Genomic DNA, 22021 nt, shown 5'->3' with positions numbered 1-22021 from the left:
GGAAAGCAGTGAAAGAGGGGTTGATAGAAGGAAGGATGGGAGCAAGGAAGGGGAAGAGAAGAGGAAGGACAGAAGGAGAAAATGAACAAAGATAAGTGAGGGAGAAAAGGGAGAAGGAAGGAAAAATAAAAGAAGCAAGAATGGAAGGAAGGTAATAAAAATAGGCAGGAAACAAAGCAATAAGAAAATCTGAGCGAAAGGGAGGAAATGAAGTATAGGAAAAAGGGGGGAAGGAAAGAAGAGAGGAAGGAACCGAGGGAGGAATGAAGAAAGAGAGCGAACTAACTCATTTTCACGTCCTGCTTCTGCTCTGTGCAGGCTCGCTGTGCCGCGCGAGTGATGTTACTAGGCTTTAGTTTAACCCTCATCACACGCGGCAACATTCTTCCACACTGTGAGATTTAACGTTACCGGCGGTCCGTCCCGCGCCTGACACGCAGCGCTTCTTTAAGCCAACACCAGACAAGCACTCAGCGGGGCATCACAGGCACCGAGTCCGCCGACGGGCACCCAAGGGGAGTCGAAAGACGCGCACAGCACCTACAGTACGACACATACCGAACGAGGACCATGGAGACCGCAGGCAACGGCTCGGACGTGAATTACCGGAGCCAGCTCTACAACAACAGCAGCTTCTGTGGAAACTTCACCGACGTCAACACCACGAGCTTCGCGGAGGCGCGATGCCGCGTGGATCGGGGACTGATCAACAGCCTGGAAGACGACACCAACCCGGTTATCATAGCGATTGTTATCACCGCTCTCTACTCCATAGTGTGCGTGGTGGGGCTAGTTGGAAACGTGCTGGTCATGTATATCATCGTCAGGTAAGACAGCAAAGTACTTACAAAAACACTAATGTATGTGGATGTGTTTTTTCAGCTGTGTTGCGCATAATTAGGCCTTTTACACTTTTTAAACAGATCCTTCTCTAACATGAATGGAAAGGACTCAACGACAACCTGTTGCTGTATTAACCATAGAGTTGTGTGTGTGTGTTTGTGTGAGGGTGTTGATGAGGCCGAGTTAGACCATGTGAATGCGGTGCTGACAACGCTGCCAGCTCAGCTACCTTGCGTAAAATGCCTCCAACCTCGCAGCAAGTTGCTCCGGCGCGCAAAAAGGAGCCGAGCGAGGGGATGGAGAGGAACTGGTTTTACACAACAACAACAACAACAACAACAACAACAACAACAACAGCCATTAGCCGTAACAACAGAGGAATACTATATGTGTTATATATACAGACACAGCACACACTTGCTCTCTCTGTGTCTCTTTCATCCACAATATCAACACTAAACTGGCAAATCGCACCGATGTGATGATGCTGCATATCACTCCCATGTGAGTACTAAACAAAAACTTTATGCACCATGAATCCAGAATCAGATGCTGCTGTCTTCATATGCATGGTTGCTTCAGTGGCTTGTGTTCCCTTGTATGGAAGTTTTTTTTAAAGTAGATTTTTTCTCTTTACTTAAATGGAATTTAAATTTTGCAATTGTCAATTCAATTGTCGATTTTGTCATTCAATTTGAATATATATTTCGCAATTGACAATGCAGTATGCAAAGTTTCAATGCAATCCTCAATTCAGTTTAAGTTATTTTGACTAAACATTAGAATGAAATCTTAATCAATTGCATTTCATTTTGCCATGGATTTGTGGTCTCTTTATTCAATTGGCAATTCAAAGTACCAGCTAAACAGCACCCCCAGTCTACTACATTAACATTTGTGGTAGGGCTGAAACGATTCCTTGAGTAACTCGAATAATTTGATTACTAAAAAACCTTGATGCAAAATGATTTGCCTCGAAGCTTTGTTTAATCAATGTTACCAAAGTTGTATTGCTGACGGTGTTTCCGCACGGATGATTATTACTGTCGCACACCGGGCTGATGCTGCTGGCGACACGTGCCGTAAAGACTGACGCCGCAGATCACAAAATGAAGAAAGAGCGTAAATAGCGAGGGGCTAAGAGAAGAGACGGGCTGGAGAAAACGACAGAAAGTGTCCAAAGTTTGGAATCAGTTCAAATGTAATTAAAACGAAAACTCTATTCAGTGTGTCTACTGCAAAATCAAACTAGCTTACCACGATAATAGCACGACGTCAATGCTTCAGCAGCTCAACAGAAAACATGGAGTCTAACTTAATCATCCATTCCACGAAGAGGACCTGACAAAAGTAAATCACAGAGTCGTTTGGACGATGAAACTACACCAAACACAACAACTACCAAAAACAAAGACAAGAAAATACGTACGTATGTTTATTCTACATTTCATGTAAATTAGATGAGAGGCCTTAAATAGTTTTGGAAATGCTTTTAAAACAAGCAGATGCCATACAACTGATGTGCTGAAAGGTAGACTTAACTCCAGCATTGCTGGTTGTATACAAAAGATGAGTATTCTTTTGTCTCTTAAACTCAGCGCCGCCGCTCCCACCACGCGCATCACACGCTGTGCGTAGGGCACCAAGTGCTGAAGGGGCACCAAAAATAGCCTAATGAAAAATCATCATAGTCATAATAATTATAATGCCGATATTTTTTCAGTATAGAAATATTTGGCACTTTTTAGGCATGTATATCACAAAACAGGCAGAACAATAGATATATTTAATTGCTCAAGAAAGTAACTATGGTTACAAACACACACACACTGAACTTCCCAAGCTCCCAGTGGGTGCCCTTCCCTATCTCAGTGGTCTGTTGGATTGTGCCTGATGAAGTTTGACAGTAGCCTAGGCTGAGGCTGAATCTCATTTCTCTGTCTAAGTCAACTTTTTGGGAAATGGCCTCGAAAAGACAGCAGGAGTCAGGAGCAGAGAAAAGAAAGAAGTTAATGCCCGTGCGTCACTTGCAGGTAAGTCCATGTTTAATCATTCTTGAATACGGGAAATTTGCTGCTAATGTAATGGTTAGCCTGCATACACTTTGAACTAGCTGACGTTATTGCTAATGTTAGCAAACTCAAATATGTTATAACTTAGGTGCAAGCTAAATTGAGATTTTACTGTTAAACATTATCTATGCAGATATTGAGCAACAGTGGTCAATACTTTCTCAGTAACAGTTAGCAGTCAATGCACAAGGTAGGCTAACAATTCCTCTTGCTTCAGACCATCATTGCCGTGTAGCGTGCAATTAATAGTCTTTAGCCAGGCATTTAGCAAAGTTTACCTAGCATAGTGTCATTTGAGAATGCATATTTTGGCGTTTGCAATGCATAATAAACCCACAACCATCTTTAGGATTGTCATTCAGCAGAATATAGGCTACAGTCTCTCACACAAATTGGGTGAAGTGTGGATGTGCAGTGGGACAGAAAATAGCTAATGTGACAGAAGCTACATGACAAAATGAACTGGCATTTTGATTGCATTTATGTCAGGATGCGAAGGCATGGACGACATCTGCCAGTGAAATAGAAAAACATTTTGTAGTAGACACAATGCTCTCGTAACCATATTTAAGTTGTATTCAATTAAATGGTAAGATAATGTTTAAGATTCAGAAATGTAGTCTTGTGTAAGGTGTATAATTTTGCATGTATTCCTGTAGGTAAGATATAAATATAAAATGTAATTTTGAATGAAGCAAACATTATTGTTGAATTGTGTGCAATATTGCAACTCATTCTATTATGCTTGTATATTAGATTAGTTTTATCAAATAGTTGATAAATAAGTAATAAAGGGGGAGAGCTCCTTGGCTGCATGCTTTCAGATTTAAATGTTTATAATTTGTTTATTACTTTGTTTGAATATTTAGTCTCTTTCTATACTGATCCTTTTTCTTCGTATTTCTAAATTAATGCAGGGTCAATGCTGAGATAAGTTTGATTTGATTGATTTTGGAAAATCTTTGGTTTATTTTGATAATATTATGCACTTCTCAATACTTGAATGTGTGTGTTTTAGCTGTTCTACATAGTGTGTTTACAAAGTAAAGTAAAATTGTGTGACTTTTCTGCTTCTAAATCTTTGCTTTATTGAAGATTTCTTACTTGTATACTTCTGATTTTAAGTTTGTATTTATGGATGATTATTTAATTTCTACAAAGATTTTGCACATCCCAATACTTGTGTGTGTGAGTATGGTTTGGCTGTTCTGTGTACTGTGTTTACAAAGTTGATTTTCCTTTTACTGTTCTTAGGTGTTACATTGTGATGCTGCTATTGTGTTATTGGTATTGAGTTATATGTTTGGTAATAAAACGTTAAACTTGCAAAAACAAACTGATGTTTTTTTTTCTCGGGGTGGAGGGGCATCATAAAGGAATTATGCGTAGGACACCAAAATGGCTAGCAGTGGCACTGCTTCAACTTCATCTTAAAGACTTAAACTGTTCCAATATGACCCCCACTGCTTCCTCTTCTGTCATGTTCGCTCAGCTAACATGTCGACATCTCATTAATTGATATTTAAAACTTCAAACAAACGTCATACTTTCAAGATCTTATCACAGGAGGAGCTTTTATTCTCTTTAATAACCTGTCACAAGGAGTAAGAGATACTAATACATAATTAGTGGTGCACAAATGAAAATGTCCCTGGCCACTTGCTCTTTTCTTTCTTGTGATCTCGCAGTCATTTCACAGACTAAATTAACTCTCTTTTTTGACTTAGAGAAACTAGTTGGCTAAGGACTTGCAGGAAGCCATAACTCAGTATTAGGAAGATCTATTAGTGTAAAAGTCTCAGATTTTCCCATTTTCATACATTGATATTGATATTAACAATTTAAGTTACAACTCAGAATATGAATACACTTCAGACAGTTACATCGAACATCACCTATTGTGCTAATAACAACAGCCCACTGAGGTGGATTTTACAGGTGGTGCCTTTAACTATTTTTTAAAAGTATGTTGGTCAAATGCTAGATGATAGCACCCAGATGATGCTACATCATTCTAGATGAGCCTGCAGGTAATAAAAGTCACTGAGTAGATGAAAGTTGGATGAGTAGAATGAGGACAGATGAACCTGGAAAAAGCTAGACATGAGTGGAGCCTTGAGGGGAGAAAGATTGATGGTCAGCAATGAGAACGCTGAGAAGGATTGAGGTTAAGGTGAGAGTGGTCCTTTTTCATTTTTCCACCTTGTAATTACAGACTTTTGCCTACTTTGTAGGTCTGATAGAATCAGTGAAGAGTGGAGGATTTGCTGCGCTGAACCTGTCAAACAGGTGCTTAAATGGCTTGGAAATTGAAAGAAGTTGTTAAAAGTAGAGAATATCACTATAATTCTCCTCACTTATCCACTGTTTCCGGGCAGATGTGAATGCTCATTTGCCCGACTGCACACATCATCCCCTTCAGTCTGAACGCTTCCCGAAATAGTTCTATTTTGCTGAAGAATGCAAACATCTATGCCGGATGTGTTTTACCTCAAATTACTTATGGCAGATCTGCCCATTGGGCCACGGACGAAAAGAGTACTAGAATATTTTACTGTTACTTCAAATACATTTCCCAAAGACAAAAGTACTCAGATAAAAGTAAAAAGTAGTAGTTTGTTGTAGTAGGTCTGTTGAAATGGACTCAGAGTAAAGTAAGGGGAGATGATATATGAGAGAGCTATTAAATTAAAGAACATTTTCAGGCTATAAAACATGTCAAAGTAGCCTTTACAGACTAGTAAAATGACATCACTCAGTTCCCGGGTTTGATATATACTTATTGAATATTTGATACATCTGAAATATACAACTGCCTTCCTTATTTTAGCCCCACTAGAATGAACCAGAAATTAGGATGCTACATTGCTAGGCAACACGCTCACATGTTCTCATCTGAATGAGTTACAAAAAATAGCCTAAGTGAGTTTGTTGTTGTACTCAGCTGTCTAAACATCTGAGTCTGCTCTATGTTCAACTTCTCTGCTCCTTCATTCTCAAACCATAACATAACCAGTCCACCCAGCCTCTCTGTCCCACTATAACCAGTCCACTCCGCCTTACTGTCCTGTCCCACTATAACCAGTCCACCCATGCAGCCTCAAAAACATTTGTTACACTAACTATAGTAAATGTAATTTGTTACTTCCTGCCAATGGCACTTCCATAGCAACAAAATGAAGTGTTGAAAGCAAAGGGAGAGCACTGGGCATACGGTAGTCAAATCACCTTTTGAAGTATAATCTATGTCTGCAGCTGTCTGGCAAGGGTACAAGAGTGTTCATGATGTATGAGTTGGTACACAAGCTCGCATTATGTATTCCAAAGTAGTCTATTTACATAGCAGATGATTGATGTGAAGGGCATTACTGGACCTTTAGCTCTCTCATCCTTGACTGTTTTGTGGGAACAGATTTAGGATGACATACCCAGCCCCTGCCTTCTCCCAATGGTACTGAAATGGTACTGACTTAGCCAGCAGTGTGTGTTAAGTGTGCAGGCATGCGCGGTTGTGAGCATGTTTGTGGCCGAGAAAAGTTTTGTGGATTTCAACTGACTTAGAGTTTTAAGGGAATTGGGAGGAAGGTAAAGGATGCGTCTCATTCCACTGACAACCACAATCCATCAGGGTCATTAGCATGCATCAACCTCTTTGTCTTTCTCTCTTTTCTCTGCCTGTCTTTTGGTCTTTTCTCTCTGTCAGCACATTGCGAGTTAACAGCCTTTTAGCTAATAACACACAGTGGATATTTACTGTTAAATGAAAATGTAGTTTTAAATTCTGATGTGAGATGTTTTTCCCCTTACTGTCTGATAACCTTAAAGCCATAAAACGTTTCCTCTCACTCTTTATCTCCCCGTCCGTTTCCTTTTGTTTCTCTGTCCCTTGTCTGTTCGCTCCACACTTACATCCGCAAACTGAGTGTTGGCAAACACATCCAGAGATCTGCACGCTCAATTGGAAAAATCAATTGCGGTTGAACAGCAAACCGCTGGGTTCCACAAGGAATATGCTGCCAGTGCAGAGTGCTTCCTGTTACCATGGAAACACTGTGAGGCGTTTTGAGCATGATGATTGCAAAAATGACTCCACCACCACGCCAAACCCCTGCATCCATCCACCATCCAGCTAGATGAGCAGCTGTACCTGGTTGGTCACATTCAGCAGGTGAAGCATTTCTACATCTATGGATGCTTAAGAAGCTTTTGAACACCAGGATGCCGTAAACTGCTGTTTGCACCGCATGTACTGCAGCAGCACAACAAATGTGACTGTGTATAACTCTGTTACCTCTTACCAAATTTTCCATGACCATCCTCTCTGATGTCGAAGTAACTTTCAAACAGCTGTGTCCCTGCTGGTTGTGTGAGAGTTTGAACCCAGTCACATGAAATATGATGTTATGATGAGGAGTCAACGCAATCTACTTCAAAAGACAAATGTCATAGATCCTCACAAATGTTTGCCTCTAATGGGTTTCTTGTGGCTCCCATTCCCCGACGTGACAAATACTCTCAGGCTGAGTTTTAAACAACTAACCTACAGTCTTTTAATGTCCTGCCTACAGCCAGGTTAATGCTCGGAAACAATTCAGACAGATTAAAATCATTTCTAGTGCTTGTATTGATTGCAAGCAAACTACATTTTTCAGTTTCTCGAGTCCATACTGGACATTTCTTGAAGCAATTTCAATGTGATGGGGATAAAAAATAAGTGACAGGGGACAAATTGTCACTTTAAGAAGGGACAGGAGGAATAATTACAGCAAACAAAACAGCTAATCCTTTCAGTGTACATACGGGCATGTCAGTATTGTTTTAAAATAGACTTAAAACAGCCACACTTTATGCAAAACAAAAGAGTTACTGCATTTTAATTCCTAGAATTGTTTTACACACTATACATCAACAGAAAATAAGTGGGATAAAAGAGAATGGCATTCCCCTCATTAACACAAATTAGTCACTGGGTATGCATAGTATTTCTTTTTACCAAGAAAAAACACAGGAAATCAACCCCCGGGATCACTGACTTAATTTTAAAGCTTCTCTTTGACGACAGGCTTGTGAATAGATCCTTGCTGATTAAAAAGTGTGGATACCTTTCACGTGTATTCCTGAACTTCCTCATGCATTATAGATGTGAGTTCTAGATTTATTTAAAAGAAGAGCTGTGAAGAAAAACCCACTGAACCGACAGCAGACGTTCGCACCTTCTGCAGCCCTGAACCTCCTACCAACCCAGAGTAACATCAGTATATTAGAGTTGCTTTCCTTTGTGTGTGTTTGTGCTTAGTGCACAGTGCTTGGCACATCCTTCTGTTAACCTCTTCACAAGCAGTAAACATTTGAGGCTGTGCGCTCTGACCTCAATTTTCTAACAGCTGTACAACGCTGAACATGCAGCCATTGTGTACTCAATTGACGTTAACCAGTGACAAGTGGACAGCTCGATAATTGACGCTCGCCTGTGGATTTTATGCTGCAATTACTATATCTGCTTTCGAGCACTATCAAACTCACCTGGCACAAAGTGAATCAAAAAATAATAATTCAGGGCCTATCAACCGCCCCCGGCAACAATAAAACTATCAGTGAAACTGAATGAAGATTAATTGGTTGACTTATGCGTTTACCAAAAAGCTGCCTGAATTTCAATGATCATTAGTATTATCAGCGCGAAAGAGTTTGACAGCTCATTGTGAGACTCAGAGAGAAGGGAATTCTGCATGCTGCTTTTTTAATTTTGTGTATCTGCACACAACAGGGTGGTAAAGAGTCTAATTTCTTGTTTGGGAGACTATTATGAATAGATGGTGCAGAGAGGTAATTAGGCTGTCCTTCCTGTGTCTGTGTGTGTATAAGAGTAATGAGCTTCTTAACACCACTAGACACTGCTGGAGAATTAGAGTGCTGTCAAGCTAGGTTAATGGTCGGCGTGGTGTTCCCGGCCCGAGGTGCGTGAGCCATAAGATGACGTCACCTTGTCTGTCGTTTCCAGCGCAAAGGCTCCGCAAGTTTTCACGGCGCGTGGTTATGCACCTCTGAATTTTTGTAATACGCGCTGCGCTTTCAGTTCAACATGGTTGGCTGGCAAGACTGGCCGAGGAGCTCCGCCTGTACAAACATCTGTATGATGATTCTTCATGAACAGACCACAGGAAGTCAAATGGCCTTAAATATGTGTAAGACAGACATCACACTGGGAAAGGAAAAGAAGAAGCATTTTGCTGGAGAGTGTGGAAAAACATGAGAAATCGCTTTGCCAAAGCTAAATAATAGCCCTTATAGAGCGTTCGTTGCATCGAGAGGCAGATATAATGTTAATAAGCGGCAATGACGTTAATAATTACACAAATACAATGTTTGGCGGTACGTCTGTGTTTATCATTACGTTTGCTACTGTTGCCAGGCAGCCTGCTTTCCTTTTCTTCACTCTCTTCTTCTTCTCTACTACTTCTTGCTTATTCACAAATCATTTTGTTTGTATGGTGCCTGGCGTTTCGGAGAATACTGCAACGAATGCAAAGCGTCTCTGCGCATCCTTGTAGCGCGCGTGCCATCTATGTGGGTCCACGCCACGGTTTCAAGAGCGATTATAACCAAGGCTTCAGTCTTGATATAACAGGAGCTGCTCTTTTGAACTCAGGAAATCCCTCATTCATGACCGGTTACATAAGGTCATAAAACCGCACTATTTTACAGACCTTGACTGTGGAGACTAAAGAGATCACAGGAAAAATAAAAGAATGTATTTTTGAAATAAATAATTATTCGAGGAATGTAGTCACCGTTTTGCACTGAGAAAGTTATGGACCGAATGAAGGAAACATCATTAACTAAAGACGAGGGAACAAAAAAGACAGATTTTGTCTCTCTCTGCTTCATGATTGATGGGTGCTCTTGGCTCTTTTGTCCAACTGTCAATTACAAAGTGACTCACTCACGTACCCCAATTCTGCTCTTTATACTCTATGACAGGTAGAGTTAAACATGTCCTTCTTCATCAAAACTGGCATTTTAAATCACCAGAGGGTATCGCAGATTTGTTCTCCAAATGTTAATGACGCTGTTGTTACACCCTCCTACTTGTAACTATCTGGAGCCATACGTACGTCTTTTTATCTTTTCGAAATGTGGTTTTCCACAAGAATAGCTCACTGTTGCAAAATGCCATGGATGAGCAAACAAAACAAACCAAAGAAGTAAGCTGATGACGTCCTGAAGTAAAAGTCTGCTGTGTACAACAGTTGCACACTTAGATTTCAGGCCAGGGCCAAGGACACAGAGAGACTCTTTGTAGATCTTCAGCACATTAACAATAGTGTTCCTAAGCAACATGCTGATAAACTGTTCTTGAGGTCGCTGTTTCCATTACCAGCATCAGGATCAGGGTTTGGTCTAAATTGGATCCCTGTTTCTTTTTGTCATATTGCCAGTAAAATCCATTATAAGAGTGAATGACAAAAAAAGTGGGGAGCGATTGTGAAACCCATGAGCAGAACACAATGCACTGGTTGTTGAATTTGTGTGGTGATGTCATTGTGATCTAGAAAACCCCATTTGGAGGCCGTGTTCTGCAAATTCAATTTTATTATCTTTTAACAAGGCCAACTTTGGATTAGTGTGGTTTTCATTGCGAGATGAACAACTGTGTTCTGAAACATTCATTTACAGATCTTTTTTGATTTTTTTTTTCTTCTTCTAATTCCTACAAACAATTAGCTAAACACCAACACCTCTTAACATGAAGTCATTTTCAGCATAGCAACATTTTGATAACAATTTCAGCTATCTTAACTGTTTTAGCCTGTTAAATAAAAACACATTTTACATTACTGCTGCCAATCAGATGTATTTGATTGATTTAGTCCTTGGTTTACATTAATTTCACTACATGTCAATCAACTTTCAGGGACATGAAACTAGCTTGAAATGGGGTAATAAAAATAATGTGTGCAGAAAAATGGCAAATTACAAAACATCACACAATAACACATATTTAAGGCCGCAGTTAATATGACAATTTGCAAATAAAAAAACATAATTTTTCTTTTAATTCAATCAATCTATCAATCAACATTTATTTATATAGCACTTTACAGCAACCAACAGGTATCCACAGTGCTTTACATAATAAAACCACATAACATACAATAAAAGAATAACACAGAATACAGTAAAATCAGAAAAGGTTCCATAAAAACAAGAGGAGAGGGAAGATGTCACACCACTACTATGTATTAAAAAACATTCTAAATAAATAACTTTTGAGTTTGGATCTAAAAAGACCTACATCTGTAATAGTGCAAATGTCAGGAGGTAACCAGTTCCACAGTCTTGGGGCAGCAACTGCGAAAGCGCGATCACTCCACAGTTTGTACCTTGACCTTGGGACCTCTAAAACCAGTTGATTTGATGACCGCAGCGACCTGTTGTGCTCGCGAACGGTTAAAATCTCAGACAAATACTCCAGGGCCAGACCATTTGAGGTCTTGAAAACAAACATTAAAATCTTAAAATCGATTCTAAAGCGCACCGGGAGCCAATGGAGGTTGTAGAGAATGGGGGTAATGTGTGCACGTCTAGAGGTATTAGTTAAAAAGCGAGCAGCCGCACATGCACATGTAGAAGTTGAGATGGAGGTTTGATTGAGACCAACATATAGAAAATTACATTAATCCAGCCTCAAACTAATAAAGGCGTGAATTACCTTCGATAGATCACAAGGGTTTAGTAGGGGCTTAACTTTAGCCAGGAGACGAAGCTGGAAAAAGCTAATTTTAACAACATTGCTAATCTGCTTGTCAAATTTCATGCAGTCAAACGTCACCCCCCGAATTTTGACAGCTGGCTTAACGTATGAAGCCATAGCACCCTAACTCAAAACTGGACCGTTTGACATGCAAGAGGTACTGAAGATAATACACTCAGTTTTATCTTCATTCAAATTAAGGAAGTTATGCTGCAGCGCGTGTGCTGAGAAGAACTAAGAAAAAAGATCATATTTCTCCTGTATTAGCTTCTCTGCATCGGCTTCCTGTAAAATCCGGGATTGAATTTAAAATCCTTCTCCTGACCTACAAAGCTCTTAAAGGAGAATTCCGGTCGATTTCAACCCGTAGCTCTGTTGTTTGTAAATCAGGAGTACTGTCAGTAGCGAGAAAAACGAAAACAAACGGTGCCGCCTACACTGAGTTATCCTCCTGCTAGATTTTGCACCCAACAGTCTTAAACAAGGCTTAAACAGGGCAAGTTTTAAACGCGTTTTTAGCCTCTAAACGTGTTCGAAATGCCATTACTAGTGCTTAGCCATGTGCAGTTATTCCTTACGAGGGAACACAGCGAATTTGATGGCAGTAGATGTGACAGAAAGGCATAAAAGTTGTGTTAATCCTTACCTCTGTTTATGTACTGCTTTCCGGTCAAGTCCTCAACAATCGAGTGCCGATCTCATACAATCCAATAATCCAAAATGTATTTTTTCCACAAAAAAACGATTTGCCGAGGTCCTGTCCATAGTAATGAGCATGTATCAACAAGTTGTAACCTGACACCGCAGTGAAGCAGAGCTGACCTGCAGTTCAAGAGTTCAGGAGCTTTGGAGGTAACGTCTTTATGATTTATACTTTCCAAGGCTATTGTAATTCTCACTTTTTTTTCTCTGAAGAAATGTTTCAAGGTGTTGGTGAATTCTTGAAAAAAAAAAAAAAAAAACACTAAATGTTGTAAATCCCGTTACTGAGACCCGTGTATGATATTACCGACATGTAATTAGTAATGAGTTATATTACTGCGTTACAAAGAAATCATATTTGAAGTTTGTTTGTTTATTCATTTTAATATTCGACTATATTTGAATATATATTAATACTATTTTGACCATTAAATTAAAAGTCAGACCCTGGATTAAACACAAACACTATGCTTTCGACAGGAAGTTCGGAACTTTCACCGTAGCCTACGTAAGTGGTCTGATATTTATACTTGTGTGCCCGCGTGTGTGTGTGTGGGCAGTATTGCCAACTTAGCGACTGTTCAGACCCCCTTAGAGACTTTTTTTCAAAAAAGCGACTAGCGACAAATCTGGCGACTTTCTGTAGAAAAGACAGCAACTTTCTGTAAAAAAAAAAAAAAAAAAAAAGTCACCAGTAGGCTATTGTCCAGCAAGCACGCAAGGTATTTCTCTCCTATGGCCGCCAAAACAGTCACCTCTCTCTTCTGTTGTGACTGAGGAGCAGCCCCACCCTCCCCTCTGTGCTCTCTCCTCATGTGCAGCAGCACTGCGCGCAGGCAGGTAGAAAGAGGAGAAGGAACAAGGTGGGGGGGCCGTTGTAGGTAGGAGACACAGCGGCACACAACGGGAGAAAGACGCCGCTGAGCTGGCCTGGCCCTGGACGAGCCAGCCTTCTTTGAGAATTAGGGGGGAATGCAACGCTACCAAGCCACAGCCGAGAGACGTGCATCGCCGCTACGTGAGGTTACATTTTGAAATGCGTGAAAAAGCCTCGGAATCTGAACTGAAAACAACGTTTACAAGCAAACACATTTACAAAAAATAATGCCCATAACAGGTTTGAATATTAAGGGATGCCTAATATTCGTTTGAATATCACTATTTTTTTAAATATTCGAATGATATTCGAATAACGAAGTTCGGAGTCAAAGCCCTAGACTGGCTGTAGACTCTTAGGTCGTTATCGGCTATTACTACTACCCCTAATGTTTGTATTATAATTACACATAATTATGGGTGAGGTATATGGCAATAATAACATGAAGACAATATTAAGTTGCTAACAATCTTGATATTTTGCCATAATGTTTACATCACATTGACTATCTCTTTGTAATATCTCTGGGTGCTTGAGGGCATTGTGGGTTATTTTGCAAATAAATGAGCCGAAATTGTTCATGGCAATACTGGATTTTACATGATCATCAATGTGATGATATCCTGATATTGTACAGTATATATAAATATCGATATCATGCTATACAATTCCATATACTGTGATTGAGAAATGTACTCATATCACACACGCCTACATGAATATTACATACATGCAGTAAAAGCACAAATCTCAGAATCAGCCTGGCAGTCAGACATGCACTCAGTTGCTCTCTGCGCAACCCAATCCATCATGCTCCGCACAGTGTGCATGGACAGTGTTATTGGTCGGAGCCAGAGGCATACAGATGTGTGTTCACATGAGCAGCCTCTGTTTCTGCAACCAGGCCTTAATGGTTTATCCGCACCCAGCAGCAGCAGCCCATGAATCATACAGGGCTACACATCCACCAGCCAGCATCGCATACTAGTGACAAATTATGTTTATCTTGCTGTGTAAGAAAAGCCATGAAAATATATCAGCTTCAGTTCCAAACTGTTGACCCGCAAATGTGTGGGGTTCAGCTTGACATTTGTTGAAACATGATGACAAGATTGTTGATTCACTACAGGCGTGTTCCAAATATAGATACCCAAAGCTAACACTGGTGTTTATGGGGAAGCTTTAAATGTCCAACTGCGTTATTAGTCTCTTAATATCTGTTAGCAATATTTTCAATCTGACACTTTAAACAGTGTGCCAGGCAACACAAACTCACAGGAAATGTTTATTTAAAACCAACTGACAATGAGCAGGTCATTAGCTGTAAAATATAATAAATCCTAATCCAGTTTTATTTTTTATAAACCTTTGTGTTTTTTCTACCTCACTTCACACAAATTGATAGTCTCAGCTCTTTTATGTTTTACTACTGTGCTATTAACTGAAGCTAACTAAAACCAAATTAGGTTTCTATAAAGATTTATCATTCTCCTTTAGGGGCTGTGGTACCTGAATTATACAAGAGTGGAGGTAATATTCAGTGGCTGATGTTGAACCCATTAGACAGCATCAGCTACTGGGAGTGAAGAACATCCAAATGTTCGAGCAAACCTTCACAAACATGCCATGTACATTTTAAAATAAAAAGGTTGAAAAAATGGAAAAGGTTTCTCTTGTTGCAGCTGCCTCTAAATCTGAGCTTTTTATTAACAGAGAAACATTTAATCCAAGGAATGTTACAACAAAAATTCATTTTAGCGTCATTATGATCTTATGTTATACTGTATGTTATTATTATCACGTTTCAAGATTTCCTTTATCCGACTTTTTCATTCATCAATTCACAATATCAATCATGAAAACAATATAAAAATAGTAACAATAAATAAATAAATAAGCTAAGACATTTGAGTAGAGGAGCTCGTCATACTGAATCACTCTGCCTGGTCACTGTTGTTGCCATGGTAAAGCACGATCCTCACACGTGAAAACAGACAATCATCAATTTCTTAACAATAAATTAATTAACATTCAGGCACATTTGAACTGCTCCTTGTGGCATCCCAAATTCATGAACTGTGGACATTCTGTGTGGGCAGAATGTATTTTCACTCCTGTTTCATCCAAATGACACACACAGCGCCAGTGGAGAGTTTTAGTGTCTTAAACATGTATGTGAATAGTGTTAAAGGGTCTGTTTACTTAAATTATTTAAATTGTGAGAAATATGTTATATATTCAAAATAAATATAATAAAAGGTGGCATTTATTAAGATTACTGAAACAGAGGCAAAAAATGGACCCCAGGAAATTCACCATAACTAAATTAAGCTGAAAGCTGCAGCCTCACAGCAAGCTGCTACCTCTTCTCCCCCTACTCCAGTGAATGGCATTTTACCTTCTCAGCCTCACCTAACTGGAACCTACAACCTGCCCATGTAGGGTAAGCTAAACTGAGAGCAAGCATCAAAATCAAGCAAAATAAGTAACAAAATGTTATGATGAGATTTTTAAATACCTGCTGACGTCATAATGTATGGGCCCACATAGAGCCCTAAATGTAATAGAATTGATGTCATTTACTGCAGAGCTATTTAACCTATCATCCTACTTCTAGACGGGGCCCAGCCTCTCCTTGCTGAGAGGACATGATGCAATCCTGTTTTCACTATCCCTGTTTGAGCAGCTGATACCCCAACATCCTAGGCAGAACAACAAGAAAAAAGACAAGATCACACACATACACACAATTGGGCTGACCCCTTTCAACAGATCCTTATCCCATAAAACTAACAAATTAAACAAGCTTTTGTGATTTATATAAACTTATTGAGGATTTATCAATAACATTGGTCTGAAATTAATAATTAAACAGGCATTAAGAACATTGACAATGTTGGGGAACGGGACCTCTAGAAAAGGGAGAAAAGCAATGTGTTTTGTTTTTATTGTTAATTCACAAATATTAGCATGGTAATGGGCTAAACAAAACATGGTAAACATGTTGCTACTCCACATAGCATTCGGGAATGGGTGAAAAACGTGCTCTGGTTCATTGGCATTTGTTTAAACCAATCACAATTGTCTTGAGAGGTGCTAAGCACCGGAGAAAAGCCTCGGTGCCTCTGCTAAATAGGTTCGAAAGGAACTTGTTTTGGTGGAACATGTGGACGTTTAAAGGAACACGCCGACTTATTGGGACTTTGTCTTATTCAGCATATCCCCCAGAGTTAGATAAGTCCATACATACCCTTCTCATCTTCGTGCGTGTCGTAGCTCTGTCTGGCGCGCTCACCGGTAGCCTAGCCCAGCCTAGTCACAGCATGTACAAATAACAAGGTCACATGAGACACAGCCATCTTCTAACCGTATACAAACTGGGAACTATATTCTCAGTAGGCGAAGCACTGCAACTTCTGCTACTTGGGCGGAGTGATTTGCTCACAGCACACGAGAAGCCCTGTGGTGAGGAGTAGAGAGTAACAATGTTGCTTTTCAGGTGTTACGCTAATCACTCCGCCCCAAGTAGCAGTGCTTCGCCTTCTGCGAATATAGTTCCCATTTTGTATACGGTTAGAAGATGGCTGTGTCTCATGTGACCTTGTTATTTGTACACGCTGTGACTATATAAATCACAACATGTAAATAGGAAAATGTTGGCGTTATTTTGTCACTTATTGGGAGCAGTAGGCTAGTTGGAGCCGGTTACCTCCAGGATCTCCAGACAGAGTTACGAGACACACCGAGATGAGAAGGGTATGTATGGACTTATCTAACTCTGGGGGATACGGTGAATAAGCTAAAGTCCCAATAAGTCGGCATGTTCCTTTAAAAGTTGTTTTAGTCATGCAACAGAAAACTCAGATTGGACAGATAGTCTAGCTAGCAGTCTGGATATACCCTGCAGAGATCTGAGAAAAGGTTAACCATAGTCCTCATAAATCAAACAGAGTTTAAAATGCCAACTCAAAGGAAGCCCAAGGCAATGGCTATCTGGCCTAAATGAGTGAAATCCGGCAGATTTTCTGGTGGCAACAGAGCAACAGAGGAAGTGGAACTTCAAGGATATAGACTACAGTCTCAGCAACAGATGAGGCTCATTAGGGCGCCAAGCTAGAGGTTATTGTAATTTTAATTTCAATAATTTCTCATCCAGCGTATAGAAGATTTTATATTATTATATATTATTTGGGGTCTTCAGTCAGAGCAGGGGTAAACCAATTACAATTTTGCCATAATGGCAACATTAATCTTTGTTGAATTGGTTTACACTAAAACAACCAATTCTCAACTGCCTAATGTTATGTAAATGTATTCAAATGAGGAGAGTAACACTGTTTTACTGACACAGTTGTGTTGTGCATCTGCATATGTGTCAAATGATTTGGATGTTTGAATAATGCATGCTAGAGACAACAGCCTGTGAGAGTAGGCTGAAATGTCTCTCTCTTTTGTCTGGGAGCACATGTGATGAGATCGTAATACCCTCCTCAGAATTTCTCTTCAGAATCACCTCAGGGATAATTTACCATCACTATCAAATCTGTTCTTTTTTTCTCATTTAAGATTAAATAAAGATGGATGAGAAACAGGAGAAATAAGAAGGCATCTCATTCCCCCAGGTGGGAACCACAGCTAATGGGTTGATGGAAGCCTATGAATTAAACATGATTTCACTGAAAAGACTGATTTGGATGATTTTAAGGTTCATTACTGCACATCTTTCTGCAGCTTCTATGCTTCACTAGTCCAGGAAAACACCAAGTCAAGGTAGTTAAGAGGCAGATTGAGCAATTTCTGTTGTCAAGTGTTGTTTACCCACGGAAACAGCGTAATGAAGATTTACTCTTTGCAGATGGTAACTTCTGTCTGATCTCTCTATGGCTTTACGGTCACTTTCTCTTCCTCTCAAAAATAGGCTGAATATTTACTGTAACCATTTTTATCTGTGGTCTGTTTACTGGAATATAATGGGACAATGTTCTTGTCTTCTGTTTATGTGGAATGAACAGAGCTTCAATTTTCTTATCTTCCAAAATGATAAACCATCCGCCGGAGATATGTATCCTCTTTATGAATGATACTGATAAAATGATTACTGCTGGCATGAAAATGAATGGGTAATATTTTGTAACTCTATGATGCCGATTAATATAACACAATTGTCATTATAAATTCATAAAAGTGTTTTGAATTTGATGGGTAGTAGGGCTGCACAATATATTGTTTTTTTTAATCGTAATTGCAATATCAATTGACGCAATATACATACCGCGAAAGGCTGTGACATATCGCGAAAGGCTGCAACATATCGCGAAAGACACTTTTATGTTAGTTGAAAGAAAATATCAGTGGAACACTGCACTTTATAATGTAACTGTCACTATTTTAGTGTTGCCTTTTATATTCAAATAAATGTTCAATTTGTTCAATAAAAGAATGTCATTTTGTTTCATTCAACAAGTAATTTGTTGTATTTTAGTAGAATATTGAAGGCAGCAGAAATGCAGAACTGAGTACACTTTAATATCTGTTTATTTATCGCAAGTAATATCCTTATCACAATATTCAACAATTTTATCGCATATCGCATATTTTCCTTATATCGTGCAGCCCTAGTGGGTAAAGCTTTTCCATTACCTGCTTCTAAGAAATTACTTTTATATACTGCTAACTTGAAACAGCAAATATGTTTTAACTGAAATGTTGGGGCTTTGGAAATTATAGAGTGTGGTCTAGAACTACTCTGTCTGTAAAGTGTCTCGAGATAACTCTTGTTCTGATTTGATATTATACACTGCTCAAAAAAATGAAGGGAACACTAAAATAACACACCCCAGATCTGAATGAATGAAATAATCTTATTAAATATGTTTTTCTTTACATAGTTGAATGTGCTGACAACAAAATCACACAAAAATGATCAATGGAAATCAAATTTATCAACCCATGGAGGTCTGGATTTGGAGTCACACTGATCGTGCTGATCCAACTTTGATGTAATGTCCTTAAAACAAGTCAAAATGAGGCTCAGTAGTGTGTGTGGCCTCCACGTGCCTGTATGACCTCCCTACAATGCCTGGGCATGCTCCTGATAAGGTGGCGGATGGTCTCCTGAGGGATCTCCTCCCAGACCTGGACTAAAGCATCCGCCAACTCCTGGACAGTCTGTGGTGCTGGATGGAGCAAGACATGATGTCCCAGATGTGCTCAATTGGATTCAGGTCTGGGGAACGGGCAGGCCAGTCCATAGCATCAATGCAGGAACTCCAGCCACATGAGGTCTAGCATTGTCTTGCATTAGGAGGAACCCAGGGCCAACCGCACCAGCATATGGTCTCACAAGGGGTCTGAGGATCTCATCTCGGTACCTAATGGCAGTCAGGCTACCTCTGGCGAGCACATGGAGGGCTGTGCGGCCGCCCAAAGAAATGCCACCCCACACCATAACTGACCCACCGCCAAACCAGTCATGCTGGAGGATGTTGCAGGCAGCAGAACGTAGGGCTGTGCAATTAATTGAATTTCGATTTCAATTTCGATTTCAATTTTGGCTCCCAACGATCACCAAAATAGTATAATCGAGAAAAAAACAATTATTTTGCCATGTTCTGTTTAACAAGAACACTCTTATTTTGTCTTGTGTTCTGAATGACACGCGCATGCGCACATCCGCACATCCGCCCCTCCCGAAGCCAATCAGGGAGACAAGTCGTGTGCATATCATCCGCTGGAATTTAAAAACTCAGTGCGAGTAAAGATGGCAGCAGCGTTTGGTGAGCAAAAAAATGCAAAACCAACTCAGTTGTCTGGGAACAGCTAACGTTAGCTAACCCTGCAGTCCCTCTGCCTTTGCCCCCCGCTGTAGTATAAGTTGTATTCCCCCGACACGCTGTATTCACTTACTGTTTAAAACTTTTTCCAGCTTAGTGGGGGTTTATAGGCATACTGCTAATAAACAACATGAAAAAATATAGTAATGTTCCCTCAGCATTTAGTTTTGTTGTTAAACTGTATGTAAATGAGCAGGGACGTTAAATCACCTGTTTCACGTAACGTTACTCTAAGGTACCGTCTATGTGCTGGATTTTTCCTAAGGTTAGCTAGCAAATAAGCCCACTGACGGCGACATTATTGTTGATATTTTGGCACAATGGTTCGTAATGACAGTAGTAGTGGTCATAGTGAGTGAACATGTGATGTGAGATGCACATTGTGTTATGTCTGTGGAACGGTTCATTAGCTGTGTAACGTTATGTGTGATATCTGTAAAGCTGAACCGACTCACAGTAGTAAAACAGATTTTATTCTTATCCAAAGACTCCTTCTGTGAGATAAAGGACACTAGCAGATTATACCCTGGACACTATCCATTATATCCAAATGTTAATAAGTAATCGTGTTAAATAATCGTGATTTCAATATTGACCAAAATAGTCGTGATTATTATTTTTTCCATAATCTAGCAGCTCTAGCACATGTGCTCAGTGTGAACATGCTTTCATCTGTGAAGAGCACAATGCCAAACGTCCTGCACGGTGTTGGGCTGTAAGCACAACCCCCACCTGCGGAGTCTGTTTCTGACCGTTTGAGCAGACACACGCACATTTGTGGCCTGCTGGAGGTCATTTTGCAGGGCTCTGGCAGTGCTCCTCCTGCAAACTCCTTGCACAAAGGCGGAGGTAGCGGTCCTGCTGCTGGGTTGTAGCCCTCCTACGGCGTCCTCCACATCTCCTGATGTACTGGCCTGTCTCCAGGTAGCGCCTCCATGCTCTGGACACTACGCTGACAGACACAGCACACAGCTCGCATTGATGTAAAATCCTGGATGACCTGCACTACCTGAGCCACTTGTGTGGGTTGTAGACTCCGTCTCATGCTACCACTATAGCGAAAGCACCGCCAGCATTCAAAAGTGACCAAAACATCAGCCAGGAAGCATAGGAACTGAGAAGTGGTCTGTGGTCACCACCTGCAGAACCACTCCTTTATTGGGGGTGTCTTGCTAATTGCCTATAATTTCCACCTGTTGTCTATTCCATTTGCACAACAGCATGTGAAATTTATTGTCAATCAGTGTTGCTTCCTAAGTGGACAGTTTGATTTCACAGAAGTGTGATTGACTTGGAGTTACATTGTGCTGTTTAAGTGTTCCCTTTATTTTTTTGAGCAGTGTATATTGTCATTAGTGTGACAAAACCTCAAGGGCGAAGAATAAATTAAAGCTGAAAACTCATTAATAAAACAACTCATTCAGTTAATTTAGACGAGATGAGGCCATTAGCCTCCACACAGCATGCTGGACATGCGTAAGCCTCAGACTTAGTACAACCCACAGGAGAAACCCATATCATCTGCAGCCATGTTAACAACAGTCTCAAAGTCAATAATGGGATGTTGGAAATTACCAACAGCTCCAGCACACTACTTAGTTTAGGGTGACAGCTTTTACTGCATCTTGAGGCATGTCAGTCCCCGTTCAAATAAAGCTTGAAACAACAAACGCACTAAGCTGTCAGTGTTAAAGTTTATCAGAATTTAATGAACTCACTGTCATCTCTGGTTCTTAAGAGGATTTGGGATTATTGAGGAGAGTGCTGCAACAAAATAGGTAAATTACCTCTTCACTCAATAACAGTTGGGGTTTAATAAAATGAAGGCCAGAGGGTGTAATGTATCATTGTCACTTTGTGTATCCAGATTAATTCAATAACATTACGGCAGGGATGTGTCTAAATTGTCTGTTCATGGAATAGTGCAGCAACAGTGCCT

General features: G+C 40.1%; 1 protein-coding gene across 4 annotated transcripts in view; it reads left to right on the top strand.

The window, feature by feature from the left end:
- The first annotated feature begins 294 nt into the window (after positions 1 to 294).
- The window catches only part of oprm1 (opioid receptor, mu 1), a 30121-nt gene continuing 8394 nt past the window's right edge, over positions 295 to 22021 (top strand). For 3 of the 4 annotated variants that reach the window (XR_003694768.1, XM_028604064.1, XM_028604065.1), the window contains exon 1: positions 295 to 827. Coding sequence is in view for 2 of the 4 variants with exons in the window: in XM_028604064.1 (XP_028459865.1) it covers positions 571 to 827 (257 nt within the window). In the remaining 2 variants the exon portion in view is untranslated. Of the gene's footprint in view, positions 828 to 19960; positions 20026 to 22021 lie in introns of those variants that run through there. The other variant, XM_028604066.1, reaches the window with a different exon arrangement.

The sequence above is a fragment of the Perca flavescens genome, chromosome 17 (assembly GCF_004354835.1).
Source record: "Perca flavescens isolate YP-PL-M2 chromosome 17, PFLA_1.0, whole genome shotgun sequence".
Classification (NCBI taxonomy): Eukaryota; Metazoa; Chordata; class Actinopteri; order Perciformes; family Percidae; genus Perca; species Perca flavescens.
The sequence above is the reverse complement of the archived record's forward strand: the minus strand, read 5'-3'. Positions and strand labels throughout refer to the sequence as shown.